General features: G+C 41.4%; 1 protein-coding gene across 6 annotated transcripts in view; it reads right to left on the bottom strand.

Annotated features, from left to right (window-relative positions):
• Positions 1-19811, bottom strand: part of UNC79 (unc-79 homolog, NALCN channel complex subunit) — a 147980-nt gene extending 128169 nt beyond the window's left edge. For all 6 annotated transcript variants that reach the window (XM_042445517.1, XM_042445520.1, XM_042445521.1 and 3 more), the window contains exons 1-2: positions 19530-19811; positions 4410-4530 (exon numbers count right to left, since the gene is read on the bottom strand). In XM_042445517.1, the coding sequence (XP_042301451.1) occupies positions 4410-4530; positions 19530-19551 (143 nt within the window). In that variant the 5' untranslated portion in view covers positions 19552-19811. The remainder of the gene's footprint in view (positions 1-4409; positions 4531-19529) is intronic.
• Positions 19812-20091: the final 280 nt, after the last annotated feature.

The raw sequence follows: 20091 nt of genomic DNA, 5'->3' as shown, positions 1-20091 counted from the left end.
GACAAAACCACTTCTTGATGCCATTTCCTGTCACCTTCTCTGTAGGCATCAGTGGAGAAGGGTATTGCATTGCATGCTAGGACATCTTGTGTTTTAGGCCAGACACCACTCTGCAGACTACCTATGCAAAGCCCCTGCCAATGCTGGTCTCTCTCCTATGGGGATGTACTAAAAAGAGAAAATTTAGAACATGGATAGAAAACATGTGGCCCAAAGGATGATGTCATTGCCCAGCATCCAGCTTCTCTGCCACCACCCACTTGCTGAAAGAGGGCCTGAAGCAGCTAATAGTGGGATTTGGGGGCAGGCTGGTTGGCAGAGGATTCTGGCCTCCACGATGACCCAGAAAAGGTGTTATGCAACCACAAGTTGAACTTAAGTTTGCATAACTTACTAAAAGGAGACAAACTATAACTTTTAGTAGCAGTTTCAATAATTCCTGTATGACTATTGGCATTTTCCAAAAGTTCTTCTTCTATTCTGTTTCTCCTCAGTTTGGGTACCCTAAAGACCACTGCATGTGAAGAACATTGTGTGAGAATCTGGGTTAGGAGACTCTGTCTAGAGTTTGGAAAAGTTATTTTTTTGAGACTGCATCTTCCAGAACTTTAACCCAAGCTCAGTCTCTGTCTATGCTGACAGTCCTCACTACACTGTTTGAAAGTCTATTTCTGAAATGCAATTTCTGGGAGCAGCAATCTCTCACCGTGCCCTGGGATGCAATTTAAAAAAAAAATACTTTGAGCAGCCCAGTTCCAGGGGAGAAGCTCTTAGAAGGCACTTTAGTTCCTTGCCTATACTATGAGCAGCAGGTCATTTGTAAATAAGAAAGTTATGGACTTTGTTGTCCCTCTGGGGCAATCTTCTGTTTGCTGTTATTCTTCAACTTAGGGGCAAAATAAGCTGGAAATGAAGGATGCATGAAAATTAAATTCATGCTTAATGAAGAGAAATGTTTTGGCCCAAAGATAAACTTAAGAAGGAGCTCAATGAATCAATGTGTATGGTGATTTTTTTTAATGTGATGTTTTGTTTGTAAAATAAATAAATAAATAAATGCAATTTCTTAACGTTTCCCCACCCTCCCAACTAAAAACCAACAAAATCCAGTTCCACTAACAAAAAATACTGCACCCTCAAGATATCTGCAACGCAAAGGATCATGTTTGCTTTCTAAAATGGCTACACAGAAGCCAGTTGAATGTGAAACTCAGTGCAAACTAAACCAGCCTTTTCACTGGTTGATCCCCCAAATCCTTTTAAATTCTCAAACTGAGTTAATATTTCTCAAATTTCCATTTCATTTTAGTTTATAGACTACCTGGTCAGCATCAGATCAAACTCCTCCTCCAATGGGCAGTTAATATTTGCAATAACAGTCCTATGAATGTTTTATCTACAAAGAAAACTGAAGCATGGAGTTGGAGAATTGGGGCCATCCAGATTTTTGTTGGACTCCATTTCCCATCAGCTACAGCCTGCACAGCCAACAGCCAAGAATGATGGAACTAGAATATAATTGCTTCTGAAGCACCACTAATCTCTGGCTTAAGTTTTTAAAATGATTGCAATAACAACTCTAAGATGGCCTGCAATTCCAAGCATGCCTTTTTAGAAGTAAGTCACAGTGGGCTTTTCTGAACTTACATCATACTAAACATACTCAGGGTTGTGCGGGGTACTTCCTGTGGCACACTATCAAGAAAAAGACAGCAAACCATTTGGTGACATATTTTAAAAGATCATGATGGGTCTTTGGACACTGGTGGATTCCACATCAAGGGGATGATGAATCCACCCTACATTTTCGGTCAGACTTCAGAAGAGTAACCAAGATATTGAACCAATTCTTTGGCTAGTGTTCAGCACACTGGACAGCTCTTCTAAAAGCTTGGCCTAAAACCTGGATTTACTGCCCAGTGACATGGAAGCCAGAAGCCACTATTGTACAGATGTGAATTTGCTGTGAGAAGAGTTTTAAGTGGCTGGACACTTAGCATCAACTATCCTACTGCAGTGACTGGATAGATCCAAGCTAAAGCCTAAAGCAAGGGTGAGTAAAGTCTGGCCTTCCAGACATTGTTGGACTGCAGCTCCCATCAGCCCAGTCAATGGTGAGGAATGCTGGGAGCATCAGTCCAGTTACATCTTTATGGCTACACTTTGCATGTGCCTTGGCCATCACTCCAATCACAAAGCATTGCTCATGCTAGATGGAAATGGTGGGAACTCAACCTATTCTGGAGGGCACCAAGTTGGTATAGGCTGATCTAGGAAAAGAGTTCAAACTACCAATTATTATTTTTTTTTCATTCATGAAACTGAACCCTAGAGCCAAATGTATCCCCCCTACCTCTGTCACATAGGCCACTTCCATTTAAATGAATGAGACTATGTGGCATTCTTTCATATTCATTATTCATCTCTGTGGAAATGAAATTTGCCAACATCCTTTGGTGTTGCCTTCATGTTCTCTAAGTCTGGGGTACATATCTAATAATACCTGCTAGTTTCCAATCTTTGTCAGCTCATTTTAGACAAAATGAGTGTATTTTCTGAACATCACTTAGAAGAACCAACCCAGTCTCTAAGGGCAGCTAAGCCAAAGGAGTTTCAGACTGAGTCAATTTATAACACTTGGGAACAATAGAGCAGAACACACTTGATCAAATATCCCTCTTTTCAAATTACATGGGTTACAATGGAGCTGGGGCAGCATAAATCCTTTGCACAGGACAAGGATGAGTGAGAAGCTCTAGGCTTGGGAGACAGAGAGTTCTGCTTCTTTAGAAGCCATAAGAATATAATTGGAGATGTATCTGTTGGGGACCCCTTTTCAGGGCAGCATGCTTTGTATTTCTGTTATCCTGTAGGACTTCTAGTTTCCCAAGGATATATTTATGCAAAGGTCAGTCAGGAAATGCCATGCCTAAAAGTGGCGTCAAACTATATATCTCAGCACAGGAGAAAATGTGCTTGTGAAAATAATTAATACTGAAATATGTCCAATCACTGTTTGCCAGATGTCAAAACTCTGCTCTATAGCCACACCATTTCAAATTCCAGAACATTCCCTGGGATCAATAGTTTGCAAACCTGTACTGTCAAATGTGATTGGTGGTCTGTGATTTCCATACTTGCTGAACACTGGCCATACTAGCTGGGGCTTCTGGGAGTTGTAGTCCAACATCTGGAGGTGCAAATTTGGGAACCATTCACACCCCTAACTGGGTATTCTGGGACCTACAGTCCTCAAAAGTAACTTTTCCAAGCTCTGGGCCTAGAACCTATCTATGAAGATACCTGGCAATCTTAAAGCTAAGTGACATTCAAGGTTTGTTTCTATTTTTACTTTTTGTATATTAGATTGCAGATGGGATTAAACCAAATGCTGAATTCAGAACAGATTTTAGACAATTAAATATATATATATATATTGCCTCAATAAGACTGTTCAAAAATCAATGGTATTGCTTTTGTTGCCTTTCATGGACTTGTTCCTATTAACATACTGGACAAGAGCCTCAGAAAGTTACTTTTTCTTTGTACTACAGGCCTCAGAAACCCCCAGCCAGCATGGTCACTAGCAGGAGGATTCTGGTAGCTGTAGCACACAAAAACGTAAATTTTCCAAGCTCTGTATAGGACCAAATGTAAATTTCAAATCTGAAGACCAATCAAACATTTGAGACATCCCTGATACTAACTTGAATACTCAGACTCTGCCTTACAGGTCATCTAGCCTTGAGTTTGGGCATTCAGGTTGCTTCAGAGAAACCCTAGCCTTTCCCAGTGCCAAGTATAACCAACTAAGTTTTGTTTTAGAATTTGCTGGTGGTCAGTAAGGTTTTATTACCCATATTGTATGTCCCAGAGCAGAATGAAGTGGTACAAATTAAGGATGGATCAAGCCATTCCCAAACTTATGTTAATAATCCTTGTTCTGAATGTTTCAATCACTTCTTGCAAACAGGATACCAACATACTGGAAAAAGTTACCCTACTGGCTAATTTTTCATTAGCAGGGAGACATACAAAAGAAGTACCCCATCATGTAGCTTGAAATGGTCCACCATCTCATTCCCACCACATTCTGCTCTACATGCAGACCCAGTTTGGACAACCAATAAGAACTACTTATTAATTCTCAGAGCTTGGAAAAAGTTACTTTTGGGACTACAACTCCCAAAATACCACAGCCCAACATGGCCATTAGCTATTCTGAGTGATGGGTTCTGGGAGCTGTAGTCTTTAAAAGTAGTGTTCCCAAGCTTTGGTAATTCCTGGTAACGGAATGAGCTCTGACCCTTCTGCAGAACACAGTTCTGTTTGTTATAAGATATCCATACACATTGTTTAACCAATATATTTATATTTTTGTTTCTTTTAGAGCATAATTTAAAGCTTACCTTAGCAATGTTTGAGAAAAGTATTTCAGAGTGTTTGCAATGTCAGTTCCAGAAGGGACAGGATAAATGTTGTGAAGGACACGATTATGGTATTCTTGCAAGTATCGGATCTTGGAAGCAACTGGAGTTCATCATGTTGAGGAAAAGAAAATGGGAAAAGACTGTCTTAGTTCTGTTCTTTTTGCTGGAAAGTTTTACAATTTGTCTACATTTTTACCACAATCCAGTACAGGCTAGAGGCTTGTCTACACCAACCAGAATACTCTAGGATAGCAGTAGCTTGGATAGCAATAGTATTAGCATTTAGATTTCTAAAGCACTTAATAGTGAGGCCAGCAATCTCTAAGCGGTTTACAATCTGTAAGCCAATTGCCCTCTCACCCATTACCTCCGTACTCCACAGAGATGCCAGGCAGCTATCTACACATGTGTCCCATTGTGTTGCCTGCTGCCACCACTGATGGCACAAATCATTCCCTCTGAGGTCAGAAATGAGATACCCAGTATCAGTTACATTGCTGGATGCCTCACTGTGAACTAAAAGAGAACGAGTTGCACTAGCAACAGCAACACTGAGCAACACTGCAGGATGTGTGTGTAGACAGCTCTCCAGCACTGCTATGGAGTTACCTTCAAAATCTGGAGCAAAGGGTGGGTTATTTTAAACTGATTTAAGGGAGGGATAGGGTGAATTTGGTGCAGAACTGACCTTACGTCATGAAGACAGTCCACACTCAAATCAGAAATTTAGCCCTGCATCATAGACATGTTGGTATGAGGGCAGGGGGGAAATGACATGTCCTAGATGTGATCCACAATTAGAGATCTCCCACAGGTTTCTTTTAACATCAACAGCAGTTGCCAGTTGGTAGGGAGGTCATTTGCATCAGCACTAGAGTACTGGTGGAAAGAACATCAGTTGCATTCCCAAGCCTATTCACTTATACTGAAGTCTATGTTGTACTGAGGCCATAATCTAACAAATTCAGACTGAAGATGGTTGCCAACTAGACTTTTTTGCACTGATTTGCCAACCTCAAACAGTGTTATTGGGGTCATTTTCCCACTTACATTTATACAAAGTCAGGTAAAGTCAGGAATCCGATGTGATGACCCAAACCTTATCTAAGAAGATTTAGTATTTATAGATTAGTATATACAGCTACAACAGACCCTCCACATTCACTGGGGTTAAGGCCACAGGACCCCCATGAAAGTAGTAAAACTGCAAATAAAAAAATCACTATCTTTTTTTACCTGAGAAAACACCTCTCTAGGAATCTCTAGATCCTCCAGGGCAACTCTATAAATATCTGCTGGAAGTTGACCACAGAATTATGCTGGAGGACCTATCAAAGAAGTGTTCTCTTTACAAATCTCTAGGTCTTACAGCGTCATTTTTGGAGAAAGTTGACCATAGCGTCATGCTGGAGCATCTAGCGATTCCTAGAGATAACTTATTAATCAAATCTATGAATAATTAAATCTGCAAAAGTCAAATCTCCAAATGTGGAGGGCCAACTGTATTTCAACTCCATCTTTCAGCTCCAAGAGGCTCTCATGCAAAACACTAAAACAAAAACCATTTCCAGAAAACACAGCATTCAGACATGTTCTACCTCTCTCTCCCATTATGCATAGCAATTACAATGGGAAGTCTCCCATAAATACATATGATATATGATAACAGAACAAGTATAAAACAAGGTATTTCAGGGAAACATTGCTTTAATAATAATAATAATTATTATTATTATTATTATTATTATTATTTGTATACCGTCCTCTGGCAAACCAATCCGGGCGGTTAACAACAGTAAAATATAAAATATGACAATTAAAAACACTTTATCCCTCCCCCCCTTAAGACAGTATTAAATAGTATAACATATTAAAAATACAATATCAAGGATAAAAACAGCAATTAAAACTAAAAACCCTGATATCCCTCTGTTGATCCTCAACCATCTCTAAGATGGGGCCACGGGAGGAATGAGGGAATCAGGGAACCTGGGCCGGGATGGTTAATCTGGAAAGGCCTGCCGGAAGAGATCCGTCTTGACCGCTTTTTTAAAGCTGTCTAATGATGTTATCTGACGGATCTCATCCGGCAGGTCATTCCAGAGTTTGGGGGCTTTCCATTGTTAAATGTATTTTACAAACCAATTCTGCTCACAACCCAACTCTTTCCCCAGACTAGGGATTGCCTTGTGATAGTGTGGCAAGGAAAATGGTGACTCATGTAGTTCATCTGCCTCTGTTTTCTTTCATCAGAGTCACTTAGCTGTTCATAGCTGAGAAAGTTGAGTATGCCCACAATGGATTCTAAGGAGAGGGTTGCCATAATGAGCTATTGCCTGATTTAAGAAAACATCAGGGCTGAAAGAAAGGTAATACTGTACAAAACAATGGATAAAGTGGGATCCTCCAGAAGTCCTTGGACTCCAACTCCCAGCTGTTAACTATGGCCGATGGGAGCTGCAATCCAAATACATCTGGACAGATTGTGACAGGACCCCTGGGAATGTTGATGACTGGTTAAGCAAAATAGACAATATACTTACAAAAGAGAAGCAGGTAAAGAGCATACTTGTGTAGGGGGTTATAACGTTTTAAAGCTCATTGCTGTATCCACGGGTCAATGTAAGTATTTTTTTTCTTAACTCTTATTTAAAAGAAGGAACCATCACCTTGTGAAAGACAATGGTATAATCTGTCCTGGAGCACTGACCTCCTCTTCTCTCTCATCCATCCAGCTTTAAGAGTGAGCACAATGAGTTATGGCTGCTGGAATTTTGAACATTCTTTAACATTGTGTTCCTTTGCTTCACCCTTTAGATCTTTTGCTATATTCCTCTGAATTTTACCCTAGACTTATGCATGGGTCTCATCAAAATCCATAATTTTGGCCCCAAAACTTTCCCTCGGCTTATACATGAAGTCAACTTATAGTCGAGTATATACAGTATATTGTTTATTTAGTAACACAGTACCGAGTAGGCTCCAGCTTGGAAGTCTAGGGTCAACACCGAACAAGCAGTTGAACTAACTTTTTGTAGAATTCTTACAAAACCATGCAGCAATAGCAACTGAGCAACTATAAAAGCATTCAAACTCAGCAATAATGAAAAAACACTATTTGTAAATTATTCACATCACACTTGTTCTTTGTATCTCATGCTGGTCTTCTAGCTGGTCTCTTTACCAACAGAACATGTCAAGATGTTTTAAGACATGTCTCAGAATGTTTTGTACATGTTTGATTGTAACCTGAAATTTCTAAGAGCTTATCACTTTTCCTATGAGTGTTCCCACATTATTTAGTTATTTATTGGATTTATGTCCTGCCTTTCTCCCAAAAGGGGATTCAAGGCAGCACACTTGACACAACACACTTACATCACTTTAAGATCACTTAAACTGCCATGGCTTCATCCTATGGAATCCTGGGATCTGTAGCCTGTTGAGGTTCTCAGAATTCTCTAGTGCACTCTTCCCTACACTACAGCACTAGAGCTCTTTGGCACTGTGTTCTAATTACCTCACAAAACTACAATTCCCAAGATTTCACAGGATGGGGATGTGGCATTTAAAGTAGCATTAAAGTGCTATAATTGTGTAGTGTGGATAATGCCCTTTTTCTAAGCAGACTCTTTCTTCAGTATGGTTCCACCTTACCTAGGCCTTATGGTCATTTTCTAATCTTTTATCTGATCCTCCTTTAATACTTCAGGAACATCGAAAGAGCCCTACTAGATTGGAACAAAAGCCGAACTTATCTTAAGGTGGACAACTACAGTGGAAGAGGGAGCCATTTTTGCACATGTGTCTCTGAGCTGGGACACACTTTGAGATTTTTTAACTGAAATTCAGCCCAAAAGTTTTCTTCCAATTATCATTTGAAATTTTTTTTGGCTACTTTTCGCTCAAAAAAGTTTCAAGGTTGGGGTTTGAGGGATCAGAAGCAAAAGAACTGCTACAAGTGGCATTTTGGGGTGATTTTGAATTCAAACAATTAAATTGGAAGGCTTTGGGGTTCAGGAGGAAATTGAGGTTACATGTGCCCCATGGGCAGCATTTTAAGTAGCCCTGTTCTCATCCAGGGCTGGAAAATGTGTGGCCTGCCCATGAAGTGGGGCTTCAGCTCCACAAATTAATTGATTGAGTGATTGACTGGTTTTATTACAATATTGATATCCTGCCGTATACTAGAGGATTTCAGCGTGGTGTAAAATGCAATCAATTCAGAGCAGTTTAAAACAACAAGCATAATTTTCAAAGATGAAAAGCATATTAAACCACTTCAGACTTTTTAAAAAGGCCACTCAAAATCAGTTACAACAATTTAAATAACATAAAGTAATTAATCCCCAAATGCTTTAATTTAAAAAAAAACATGTTTTGATGTGGCTGGCACCAAAATGGCATCAGTGATGGCACCAATCGTGTTTTTAAGGTGAGAGTAATCCATAACTGGGATGCCACAGCAAACAAGGCCCTCTCCCATATCCTCCCACAATATATTGGCTCCACCAGTGGGACTCGGAGAAATGTTCCTTCAAGAGACCTCAGTTTTTAGGCAGGCATATATGAATTTGCAAATCCCATCAATAATCCTCTACAGTTCACGTTCCCCAGCAGTTAATTATCTGCATACACCACATCTTAATCTGTAGATTAAGTATAGTCAATATGGCAAATAGCCACCGAAAAATATCTCCTCCCAGCACAAAAAAGCAATATAAAACAAATAGCCTTCTAGATGTTGCCAGACTGTACCTCCCATCAGCCCTAACTAGCATAGCCAATAATGAGGGTGGTGGGAGTTATAAACCAGCAGCACCTTGTGAGGCATACCTTCCCCCACCCCTGCTTTACTGTGTGACCCTGAGCACACCATTTCACTTGAGAAATGCCTTGCTATCCTAATCTGAAGGTCCTGCTGGTACATATGTAGCAAGGTACATATGAATGAATATAAAGAATGCTGATTGGCAGAGGTTGCCCCAGTCGAGGTTAAGGTGATCAGGGAGGGCCAAATCCCTGAAGTCTAGATTTCTAGAACACTTGGGCAATGAAAAAACAATGCATTACGAAATAAATGTTGGTATCTCAACACCTCAAAGAGGGGCTAAATTGCTACGTTTAGGGAGGGCAGGACCAATCATGCATCATTTCCTTGGCCCAGTGAAACTTTGAACCCTGCCCATAAATGCTCAGGATGTCACTGCAGGATGGAAGAGGACAGGCTCATTCTGGTGGCACAAATTTAAGCCTGACCCCAACAGTTGCAATGTCCTTGGGATCTCATTTTGAGAGCATCTATTCTCTGCATTCATAAATGCTGTGCTTTGGGTTTGTGTCTGTGTCCTCATGGTTGGACATGTGGGTGCACAGACATTGTCTCTTGTCCTCTAGGAGACCTTACCTGAGAGAGTATGCAAATATGTTAAGCAATTGAAAAGCAGCATAGATACAAACAGTCTAGTCTCTGAATCCTTCACACACGAGCAAGGGATCTATGGCAGTCTACCTCAATTTATGTGATCCATGGGGTCTCCTCCAGTCAAGCTGTGGAAGAAAGAAACCATGGCTGCACAGCAGAATGATCACAGGAAAAAGAGGCATAGCTCCTGTACTTTAATTATTTGGTAGAAGGGAGAATTTCAATTGATTGATTGGTTGACTGATTGAAAATTAATGCTATAGTTCTGTAGTTGCTGTAATCTTCTGTGGTTCCTTTTTTGTGAATTGGAATGTATATAGATCTTTTCCAGTCTGCTAGCCACCATTTTGTTTTCCATATTTGTTGGTATGTTTTAGTTATCACTAGAGTTGATTCTGTGTGTATTGTAATGATTCTATTGAAATATCATCTATTCCACGTGATTTATTCTTCCCAATATCTCTTATTGCAGCCACCACCTCACTCTCCAGGATTTGGGGTTCATCTTTGTATGGTTCCTCAGTCATGTATCTTTCATTGTTTCTTCTTATATATAGTTCTTCTGTGTAGTTTGTATCTACTTTTTATTTCTTTTTGATCTTATAATATGTTTTCCTTCCAATCATCGAGCATCCCCACCCTTGGTTTGAACTTTCCTTTGAGTTCCCTGATCTTGAGGAAGGGGTCTCTTGTTTTTCCTATTTTGTTATTGTCTTCTATTTCTCAGCATTTCCCTGTATTTCTCTGTACAGCAGCTAAGTTCTTCCAGATGTAGCAGCACACAGACTTCTTGCAAAATTCAATGTTCTCTGCCTAAGAAAGGAGCCTGTGACTTCCAAAATACAGAGACAACCTGAATTTCAAGAGAAGTTACAGTACTGATGCTATTGGAGTTTAAACTTTACTGTGCTTTGTCCCAGCCTCCACATGGACAAGAAAGCGAGTGACCTCTGCCTGCACTGAGATTCTTCTAGAAAAACTGAATTACAACAGAAACAATATCTGATACAAAATGAAAGCTTGCGACTCTAACATCGTCACTTTTCTTCTCCTGCATGATTTTTAAACATCTTTTGCCTAATGAAGAAGCCAGTGGAGCTTTGAAAGATTGCATGATGTATTTTGTGCATTTTGGCTGTCCAGTGACGTTATCATTGTTTTGCAGATTTGGGATTTTGTTGTATTTTGCAGCATGCTATCTCGGAATATGTTTCCTGCATTTGCTATTTTGTGACAATGGAAGCCAGTGGCTCCCATGTCAGTGGGGTAGTGAGTCCATTTCAGGTTTTGGCTCACTTTAAAGTTGCTGCCCACAGTGCTAAGGCCATTTAGGAATAGCAATCAGCACCTATTAAAGACTGGCTTGTAACTTGGAGTGAATTCACTCCCCCATTGACATGGGAGCCATAGCCACTACTGAACTACAAGGCAGGCCCGTCACCTTGAACTCACCTGATCTCATTTGATTTCAGTAGTAGAGTGAGGTTAGTTCTGGTTAATACTTGGATGGGAGACCATGAATAAATACCATAACTCTTCTAACAAGGCTACTATAGACTCCCGACTGAAATTCTGCAATCAGGGTTGACAATAGAAGGCTAGATGATCCAACCTCCCATTTCACTACATGATTCCTGCGTTGCTAAAGCTGTCATCTTAGATGTATGTACTAGGACATACAACTGCACACAGAGACTTAATGTCTCACAGAGCAGAGAGGGAGAGAGTCCTGACTGTAGAAACCAGCTTCCAAGTAGGACACAGGACTGCTCTGTGTTTCCTTCTAACTGTGCAAACATATTGCATATCCCTGTGCAAGCATACTGATACAGCAGATTGTGTCAACAAAGATTTGATGAAAAATAAATAAGGAAGGGTTATCTGTTGGATGACTAATCAGAACAAGAGAAAGGAAAGGAAAATTGTACAAGAAAATCACAAATCTGATTTTAGACAGAAATGGTTTTTAGGGGAAATATTGGTTTCAGAGTGTTTAGCTTGGAGAAGAGAAGACTAAGGTCCAAAACACACTGCAGAAATAATCCAGTTTGAAACTGCTTTAACTATCCTGGCTCAGTGCTAGGGAATCCTGGGAATTTTAGTTTATTGTGGCACCAGGGCTCTCTGATAGAGAAGGTTATATGTCTGACAAAACTACAGTTCCCAAAATTCCCTACCATTGAGCCAGGACAGTTAAAGTTGTCTCAAACTGGATTATTTCTGTAGTGTGATTTGGACCTAATAGGTGATATGAAAGCCAGTTTTAAATACCTAAAGGTAGAAGATGGAAGTAGCTTGTTTTCTGCTGCTTCAGAGACTAGAACAGGGAAAATTATTATTATATCTATTTATAGCCCACTCTTTTCCCCGTGTATTCCTGGGACAGCAGGGGTTTGGACTAAATGTCTCTTGAGGGCCCCTTCCAAGATTCTGTGATTTTATTAGATGATTTACAGCAAAACCCTCTGTGTGTGTGTGTGATATATATATATAGTCATATATATAGTACATATACACATCTACCTTCCAATTAGAGGTAGGTGTGTGTGTGTGTGTGTGTGTGTGTGTGTGTGAGCACACACACACAAACCCCTCTACTTGGAAGGTAGATGTGTGTATGTACTATATGAGTGGAAAGACAAATATTCACCATCCATTATTCTGTGATCAGAAGATCTTAGGGAGCTGGGGATGTTTAGCCTGGAGAAAAGAAGATTAAGAGGTAATATGATAGCCCTGTTTAAATATTTGAAGGGATGTCATACTGAGGAGGGAACAAGCTTGCTTTCTGCTGTTCCAGAGACTAGGACCTGGAATAATGGATGCAAGCTACAGGAATAGAGATTCCACCTCAACATTAGGAGGAACTTCCTGACAGTAAGGGCTGTCCAACAGTGGAATACACTTCCTTGGCTTGTAGTGGAGTCTTCCTCCTTGGAGGTCTTTAAACAGAGGCTGAATGGCCATCTGTCGGGGATGCTTTGATTGAGAGTTCCTGCATGGCAGGGAGTTGGACTGGATGGCCCTTGTGGTCTCTTCCAACTCTATGATTCTATGATCTTACCATTGTAACCACAATCATATTTCCATTTCTATCTATTTCTCTCTCTCTCTCTCTTTCTTTCTCTTCTCCTTCACCTTCATTTATAGTTTAAACTAAAAATCAAGTACTGATAAGTAAGTTCAAAGAGGTTTATCCGCAAGTAAATAGGTATATTTAGGGCTACAGCTTAATAGCTATGCCAGTCAAATGAAAGATTTGGAGAGATCTGGGTCATATTCTAATGCAGTGGTACCTTAAAACCTTCTAGATATTGCTGAAGTGCAACTGTCAGCAGCCCTTGTCAGCATATGAAAAGGAATGCTGGAGCTGCACTACAATAAGATCTGAAGGGATACACAGTCCGTACACCTTGTTATAAAAAGACTTTTCCAGCTCAGTCTTCCAGAGGTCTATCTACACTTCAAAATTATAGCAGTTTAATGATCATGGTTTCACTAAGTAATCCTGAGAATTGTAGTTTGATGAAGGCAGTTTGGTCAATTAGTGAACCCTCACCTCACAGAACTACAGTTCCAAGGGTTCTCTGGGGGAAATGAAATAGCATCTAAAATTGTTTAAGACTGTAATGTAGATACACTAGTTGAATACAGTAAAGACGTTTTAGAACTGCATTACCTGCAAGGAGGAAAAATCTTTGCATTGAATAATATTGCTTTTCACATAGAAAGAGAAATGTTACAAATATTCATAATATGACAATTATATACTGTAATTCCAAAACATTTAAGACATACCTAGTGCCTGGAGATGTTATAAAGAACCGTTTTACTTCAGGAAAAAAAATTATGAGTGTTTATTTATCATTGGCAAAGTTTCGACTGGATAATCTAAGGAGATCAGTGGTATATTCAGTACCTGCAATCCCTGCGTGCTCCTTTGTATAGGATATGGACAGACTTGAACATGAAAGAGACCATTCTCCAGTCACTAAATCTATGGATATATGAAAGTTGGGCATGGAAGGTCAGAGTCCTTTCAATTTCTCACAGGATATGTCCCACTGTCACCTTATAAGGTATTCTCTGATCACTGGAACACCGCTCCTTGAGGCTAGCTCAAAGCCAAGGCTTGGACATCTTCCAGAAGCATTAGACAGACTGAGGTCACCTCAGGTGGCAGATGCAATGAGGCAGCAGCAAGATGTCTGAAAAGATTGCTGTTCACCATGAGGTTTTTCGTTCTGCATCCCTTAAGCCAGCCAATTGCCTTGTGATGTGGTAGAAGCTACTTACCCAACATCAGTGTTGGGAAAAAATCGCTGTCCATCATACACCAAATAGTATCTTGTTCTTTATCTCAAACAGCAAAACAAACTGGGCCATTTCAGATCAAAAAATATGAGGTTGGACATTTGGCTGCCAGTGGTAAATGTAAGAATATTTCAGCTGTATACCTCTGTAAGCACTTCTATAAATACTATATGAGAAAAACATGGTTTCATAATCAATGTTGTCTCCTGTTTGGCACTTTCAGGGAGGAAAAAAAATGCAGAATCCGAAGGTATGTAATTATGGGCAAGACATGGAAAAGTTTTCTTTTTGGACAACCATCCCAAAATCCCCCAGCCAGCATGGCCATGGAACATTCTGGGAGCGGCAGTTCATTGAAGGAACTTTTCCAAGTCGTGGTTGGCAAGAGTTGAAGCACTGACAAAATGCAACACATGAATGCTACCATCCCTATATTGCTGAACCAGTTGCTATAACTCCAGCCTCACTGCTTCAGTCTTGGATGCCACACACACACCCAACTCCAAGACAGAAAGAGGACCATGCTCATTACCTCATAATGATTCATGACCTGATTTTCAGAAGTACTGAAGGCTGCATCAGTGGGAGTCACCAGATGCCATGTCCTTTGGAAATCAGTTTATTTGTATTTAAATGGTAACAATGAGTTATCTAGCCCCAACGGCACTTCAGTTGGGACTCTCGATAAAGCTCCATACACCACCAGAGTTACACCCACCACAACTTCAATACTAGACTTTACTTCTCTCCATCCACCCCTGAGTTGAAGCAGGGTTAGGCCTGAAGAGATGTTCAGGGCTTGTGGAGAACCGTATCTCTGACAGCTGAAGGGCTTTACTATTAGGGTCTATTTGAGAGAAGGCACGGGTGTGCACCAGAAGTCTTGCAGATGACCAAAGTAGGAGTATAGTAATTGACAGAGACCTCAGTACAATTCATGGGTGGGCAAAGCACAGCCCTCCAGATGCCACTGGACTGTAACACTCATCAGCCCTAACCAGCATAATCAATGACATAGAATGCTGGGTGTTCAATCCAACAATACTGGGGAACCCCCATTTTGCTTCCCCCCGGTGCAAGTGTTAATCTGAACCAAGGTAGGTCCACTGAATCAACTGGAACTTGTAAAGTTGATAAGATTCATTGATCCAATGGGCCTATTTTAGTTGGGACTAACCATCAGATTTAGGCAGGGGTATATAAATTTCCCAGTTTCCCAGGGCCTAAATGTCCTAAAGGCACAAGATCCTGTCTGATCTTGGAAGCTAAGCAGGGTCAGACTTCATTAGTATTTGGGTGGGTGACTGCAAACAAGTATCAGTTGCTGTAGGTTATATTTCAGAGGAAGGAACTGGCAAAACCACCTCTGAGTATAGTGTCTAGATCAAGGGAAGTAATAGTGCCACTCTATTCTGCTTTGGTCAGGCCTCACCTGGTATACTATGTCCAGTTCTGGGCACCACAATTCAGAAAGGACATTGGGAGTGCGTCCAAAGTAGGGTGACTAAAATGGTGAAGGGTCTGGAAACCATACCCTATGAGGAATGACTTAGGGAGCTGGGGATCTTTAGCCTGAAGAAGATAAGATTCAGAGGTGATATGATAGCCCTGTTTAAATATTTGAAGGGATGTCATCTTGAGGAGGGAGCAAGCTTGTTTTCTGCTGCTCCAGAGAACAGGACCTGGAACAATGGATGCAAGTTACAGGAAAAGAGATTCCGCCTCAACATTAGGAGGAACTTCCCTACAGTAAGGGCTGTTTGACAGTGGAACACACTTCCTTGGAAGGTAGTGGAGTCTCCTTCCCTGGAAGTCTTTAAACAGAGGCTTGATGGTCATCTGTCGGGGATGCTTTGATCCGGCATGGCAGGGGGTTGGACTGGATGGCCCCTGTGGTCTTTTCCACCTCAACAATTCTATGATTCTATGAGTATTCCTTCCCTAAGAAAACCCTGTGAAATTCATACATCAACAGACAACTTGGAGGCATATGCACACACACATGGGGCTCCCAGACTTTCTTCAGCACACATACCTTCATTAGAATTTCTGGAGATTTTTTAAAAAGGTAGAATAAAATGAGAACGGACAACAAATTTCCATGTAAAATAACATGATAATTTAATTTCAATTATTGTGATACTAGTGTCAGGACTGACACTGTGTCACCACTCACCGCCTAACTGATATCATGAGTCCACAGCATCCATTTGGTTAAAGTTCCACTAGTGCAGTGGTTCCAACACTTTGGTTCTCCAGATGTTTTGGACTTCAGCTCCCATAATTCCTGATTGTTGGCCACGCTGGTTGGGGCTTCTGGGAGTTGAAGTCCAAGAGATCTAGAGGACAAAGATTGGGAATCACTGCACTAGTGTAACACTATATGCCAAGATATTTCATGATATATGGCAGTGGTTTGACTGTTGGATTAAGCCTCCAGGAGACCAGGGTTTAAATCTCCATTCAAATCTCTCATGGAAACCCACTTTATGACCTTGGGCAAAACACACTCTCTCAGCCTCAGAGGAAGGCAATGGCAACCTCATCTGAACAGAATGTGCCAAGAAACTCCTGTGACCGGCTCAACTTAGAGTCACACTAATTTGAAAAATGTCTTAAAGGCACATAAAAATAATTAACATTTTAATTAATTAATTAATAACATTGGCGGGAAAAGATTCCAGAAAACACTAATAAGCGAGACAAAGAAGAAAACCCTTTTGTTTCTGTTCAAAAAATATAGGAAAGCCTAGTTTCTCTGGTTCAATGAGGGAGATTTATCTTGTTTGGAAGGCTGTATACCCCCTTCGTTGATGGTTTTCAGGAAAAGGCTAAGAAATACCTACCTGTTCAGAAATCTTAGACCTGTGTCATTCCATCTTGGTCTGACTTATGGAATATCCACAGATTCTGATTCCAGTCTTCTTATAAGTGAGAGTCAACACAGTATAGTGGTTTGAGTGTTGGGGTAGGACTCTGGGAGACCAGGGTTCAAATCTCTGCTTAGCTTAATAATCATAATAATAATAACAATATGTGACTTTAGCAAATCTCACTCTCTCAGCCTAAAAGGAAGGCAATGGCAACCTCCTCTGAATAACTCTTGCCAAGAAAACCCTAAGGTAGGGTTGCCATAAGTCAGAATCAACTTCAATGCACATAACAAGAAAAACAACAATCATCAGCAATATAATTTCTCTTTATATTATTATGGTTGGAAGAGGCAACAGCTACCTTCCTTCCTTATATAAAATAGATCACCCTATTTTATATATATATCAAGGGAGAAGAGGACCTGGTTTTAAACTTCAGCAAGGTTGAACAACTGAACATTTTGAATATCAGGCTGAATGGAAAAAAGGATTGGAAGCTTTCAAGAGAGATTCTAGAATCTTCTCCCTTAAGATCAGTAGGAGGTGGGTCATGCATACTTCAGTTATAAGATACCAGACACTGGTCTACATTGTGTATCCATGGGTTCCCTGTGATCTGATGTTTCCATGGCTCTGCCATACCATTTCATTCACTGCTGGTCAATCAAGCTGCTGAAAGAGTCAGCTGACTCTTCATTGCAGTGACTTGATAGGGTGCCTTGGAAACAACTGGTGCGTATAGATGGATCCAACCAATCCCTCCCGTCCTTCAGCCACATCTTCATTTATCTGAGCATGTAAATATTACCTCACCGGTAACTTGCAAAGCCACAGACGAAGACCCTTTTTAAAAAGAAAATCTAAAACATCAATAGCGGCAGAGCTGGGTGTGGACCAGAGCTGCAAAAGCCAACTATCTCCTAACACTGATGCATTTTCTTTGTCATTTATTATTTTTTTTCTCTTTCCAGAAGCTTTCCATTAAGGGGCAGGATGATTTCAGCAATCTGGCAACAGAATTAAATCAAACACAGCAAGCCAGGCCCCCTTTAGGGAAAAAATGGAGCTATAGAGTAAATCTACGGCCTGCATTTCTTCTGTTAGACTCAGGATTTCATGCACAGAGGTAGAAAAATCCAAATATCATGACACCTTCAGACAGACTACATCTTATATATGAACAGCTACAGAAATACTGGATAGATGCAGATGTCCATACAAAAGTATCTTAAACGCTGTGGTAGATGAGAAAGACAAGGGCTTATGAATAACATTGTCATATTTTCCCCCCTCCTGCATGTTTCTTTCAATACCTTTGCCTGCTGAAGAAGCCAGTGAAGCTCTGAAAGCTTGCGACCTGCCCTTTCTGCATTTGGGTTAGCCCCATAAAGGTATTCCTGTTTTGTGGTTTTCTGGGGTTCTTCCACTTTGCGACAAGGCCAATCCCTGGAGATGTTCTCTTAAAGGATTTTAGTGGCGTAGTGGTTTGAGTGTTGGACCAGGATCAGGGTTCAATTCCCAGTTTAGCCCTGAAACTCACTGGGTGACCTTGGGCAAGTCACATTCTCTCAACCTCTGCTGAAGGCAATAGCAGATCTCCTCGAATTAATCCTGCCAAGAAGACCCCAGAATAGGTTCACCTTAGGGTTGCCATATGTCTGAAAAGATTTGAAGGCACACCACACAGACACAATGCTGGCAGCTTTTGGAAGATCTCTGGCTCCACTTCAGTTCTTTTCTCTCTGGAGGAGAGCCAGAGCATCCTTTTGCCGCATCCAGCACCATGGACAGCATCTTCCATCATCCTTCCATCCCTCCATCCTCTCTCCTCTGGGTGACCAGAGGTCCTTACTGCAAAGGAGGACAAGGCACTGGAAATTGTAGGACATTGTGAGAATAATGTATGACATCACTATCTCAATATAAATCCAGGCATCCTAGCCCAGGCTCAAAATTGGAGGACCTTTTGGGATTCCTCCTGGAGAGAAGGTTGAAATGGAGGACACATCCTGGGGGAAAAAACTAATATAAATATAAATCCATGCTTCCTAGTCATGCTCAAAATGGAGGACGCTGTGGAATTCCTCCTGAGCCAAATGGTAGGAGATGTCCTGGAAAAAGAGGACACCCTGAATGGAGGACCTTTGGGGATCCCTTTTGGACAGAAGGCTGAAAGGTAGTAGAAGGTGTCCTGGAAAAGGAGGATGCTTGACCACCCTGAATGGAGAACCTTTGAGGGTCCCTCCTGGACAGAAAGCTGAAAGCTAGAAGGACATGTCCTGGAAAAGGAAGATCCATCCTGAATGGAGGGCCTTTTGGGATCCCTCTTGTGACAGAAAGCTGAAAGGTAGTAGGGCATGTCCTGGAAAAGGAGGACACCTGGTCACTCTGGTCACCCACCATCATCCCTCCATCCTCCCTTCATCATCCCTCCATCCCTTGCCTTCCTCTTCCCTCCTTCCCTCTCCAAAGAGGGCTCCCACTTACACTGCTCCGCTTTGGTCGACATGGCCAGGTTGTTGTAGTGGAAGGGGAGGGAAAAAACACTGGTCCCAGTCTGCTCAGCTAATGGAGATCTCCAAAGATAGAGATGGAGATGGTGATGAAGGTGGGGGAACAGGAGAAGTCGCCTCCTCCTTGCCAGAACAGCATCCCTCCTCCTCTTCCAGGGCTGCCTCCATCATGGCTGCAAGCTGCAAAGCCCCCACCCCCACTTCAAGGACGATGCTCCCCAAAGAGGCCCTTCAGAGAGCAAGAGGGAAGGCAAAGCGTGCGCTAGCAAGGGCTGGGAGATGCCTCTTTCTCTAAAATCAGTGTTCCCCCCCCGGCTTTGGCAGAATGAGCTCGACCGCAGAGGGAAGGGGTGGGGAGGGGGATGTTCCATTCATGAAGAGGGGGAGTCCGCCTCTGGACAGCCTTTTAAAGGGAAAGTGGGACCTTGTTGGAGAGCCAACCTGGCCCAGTGGGTGGAGTGTCTGGGGCTATATAGAGACTGTTTGGGGCTATAGGTACTACTTCCATACCTTTTAGATTTTAATGCAGACTTGTT

Source organism: Sceloporus undulatus, chromosome 1 (assembly GCF_019175285.1).
Source record: "Sceloporus undulatus isolate JIND9_A2432 ecotype Alabama chromosome 1, SceUnd_v1.1, whole genome shotgun sequence".
NCBI lineage: Eukaryota > Metazoa > Chordata > Lepidosauria > Squamata > Phrynosomatidae > Sceloporus > Sceloporus undulatus.
The sequence above is the reverse complement of the archived record's forward strand: the minus strand, read 5'-3'. Positions and strand labels throughout refer to the sequence as shown.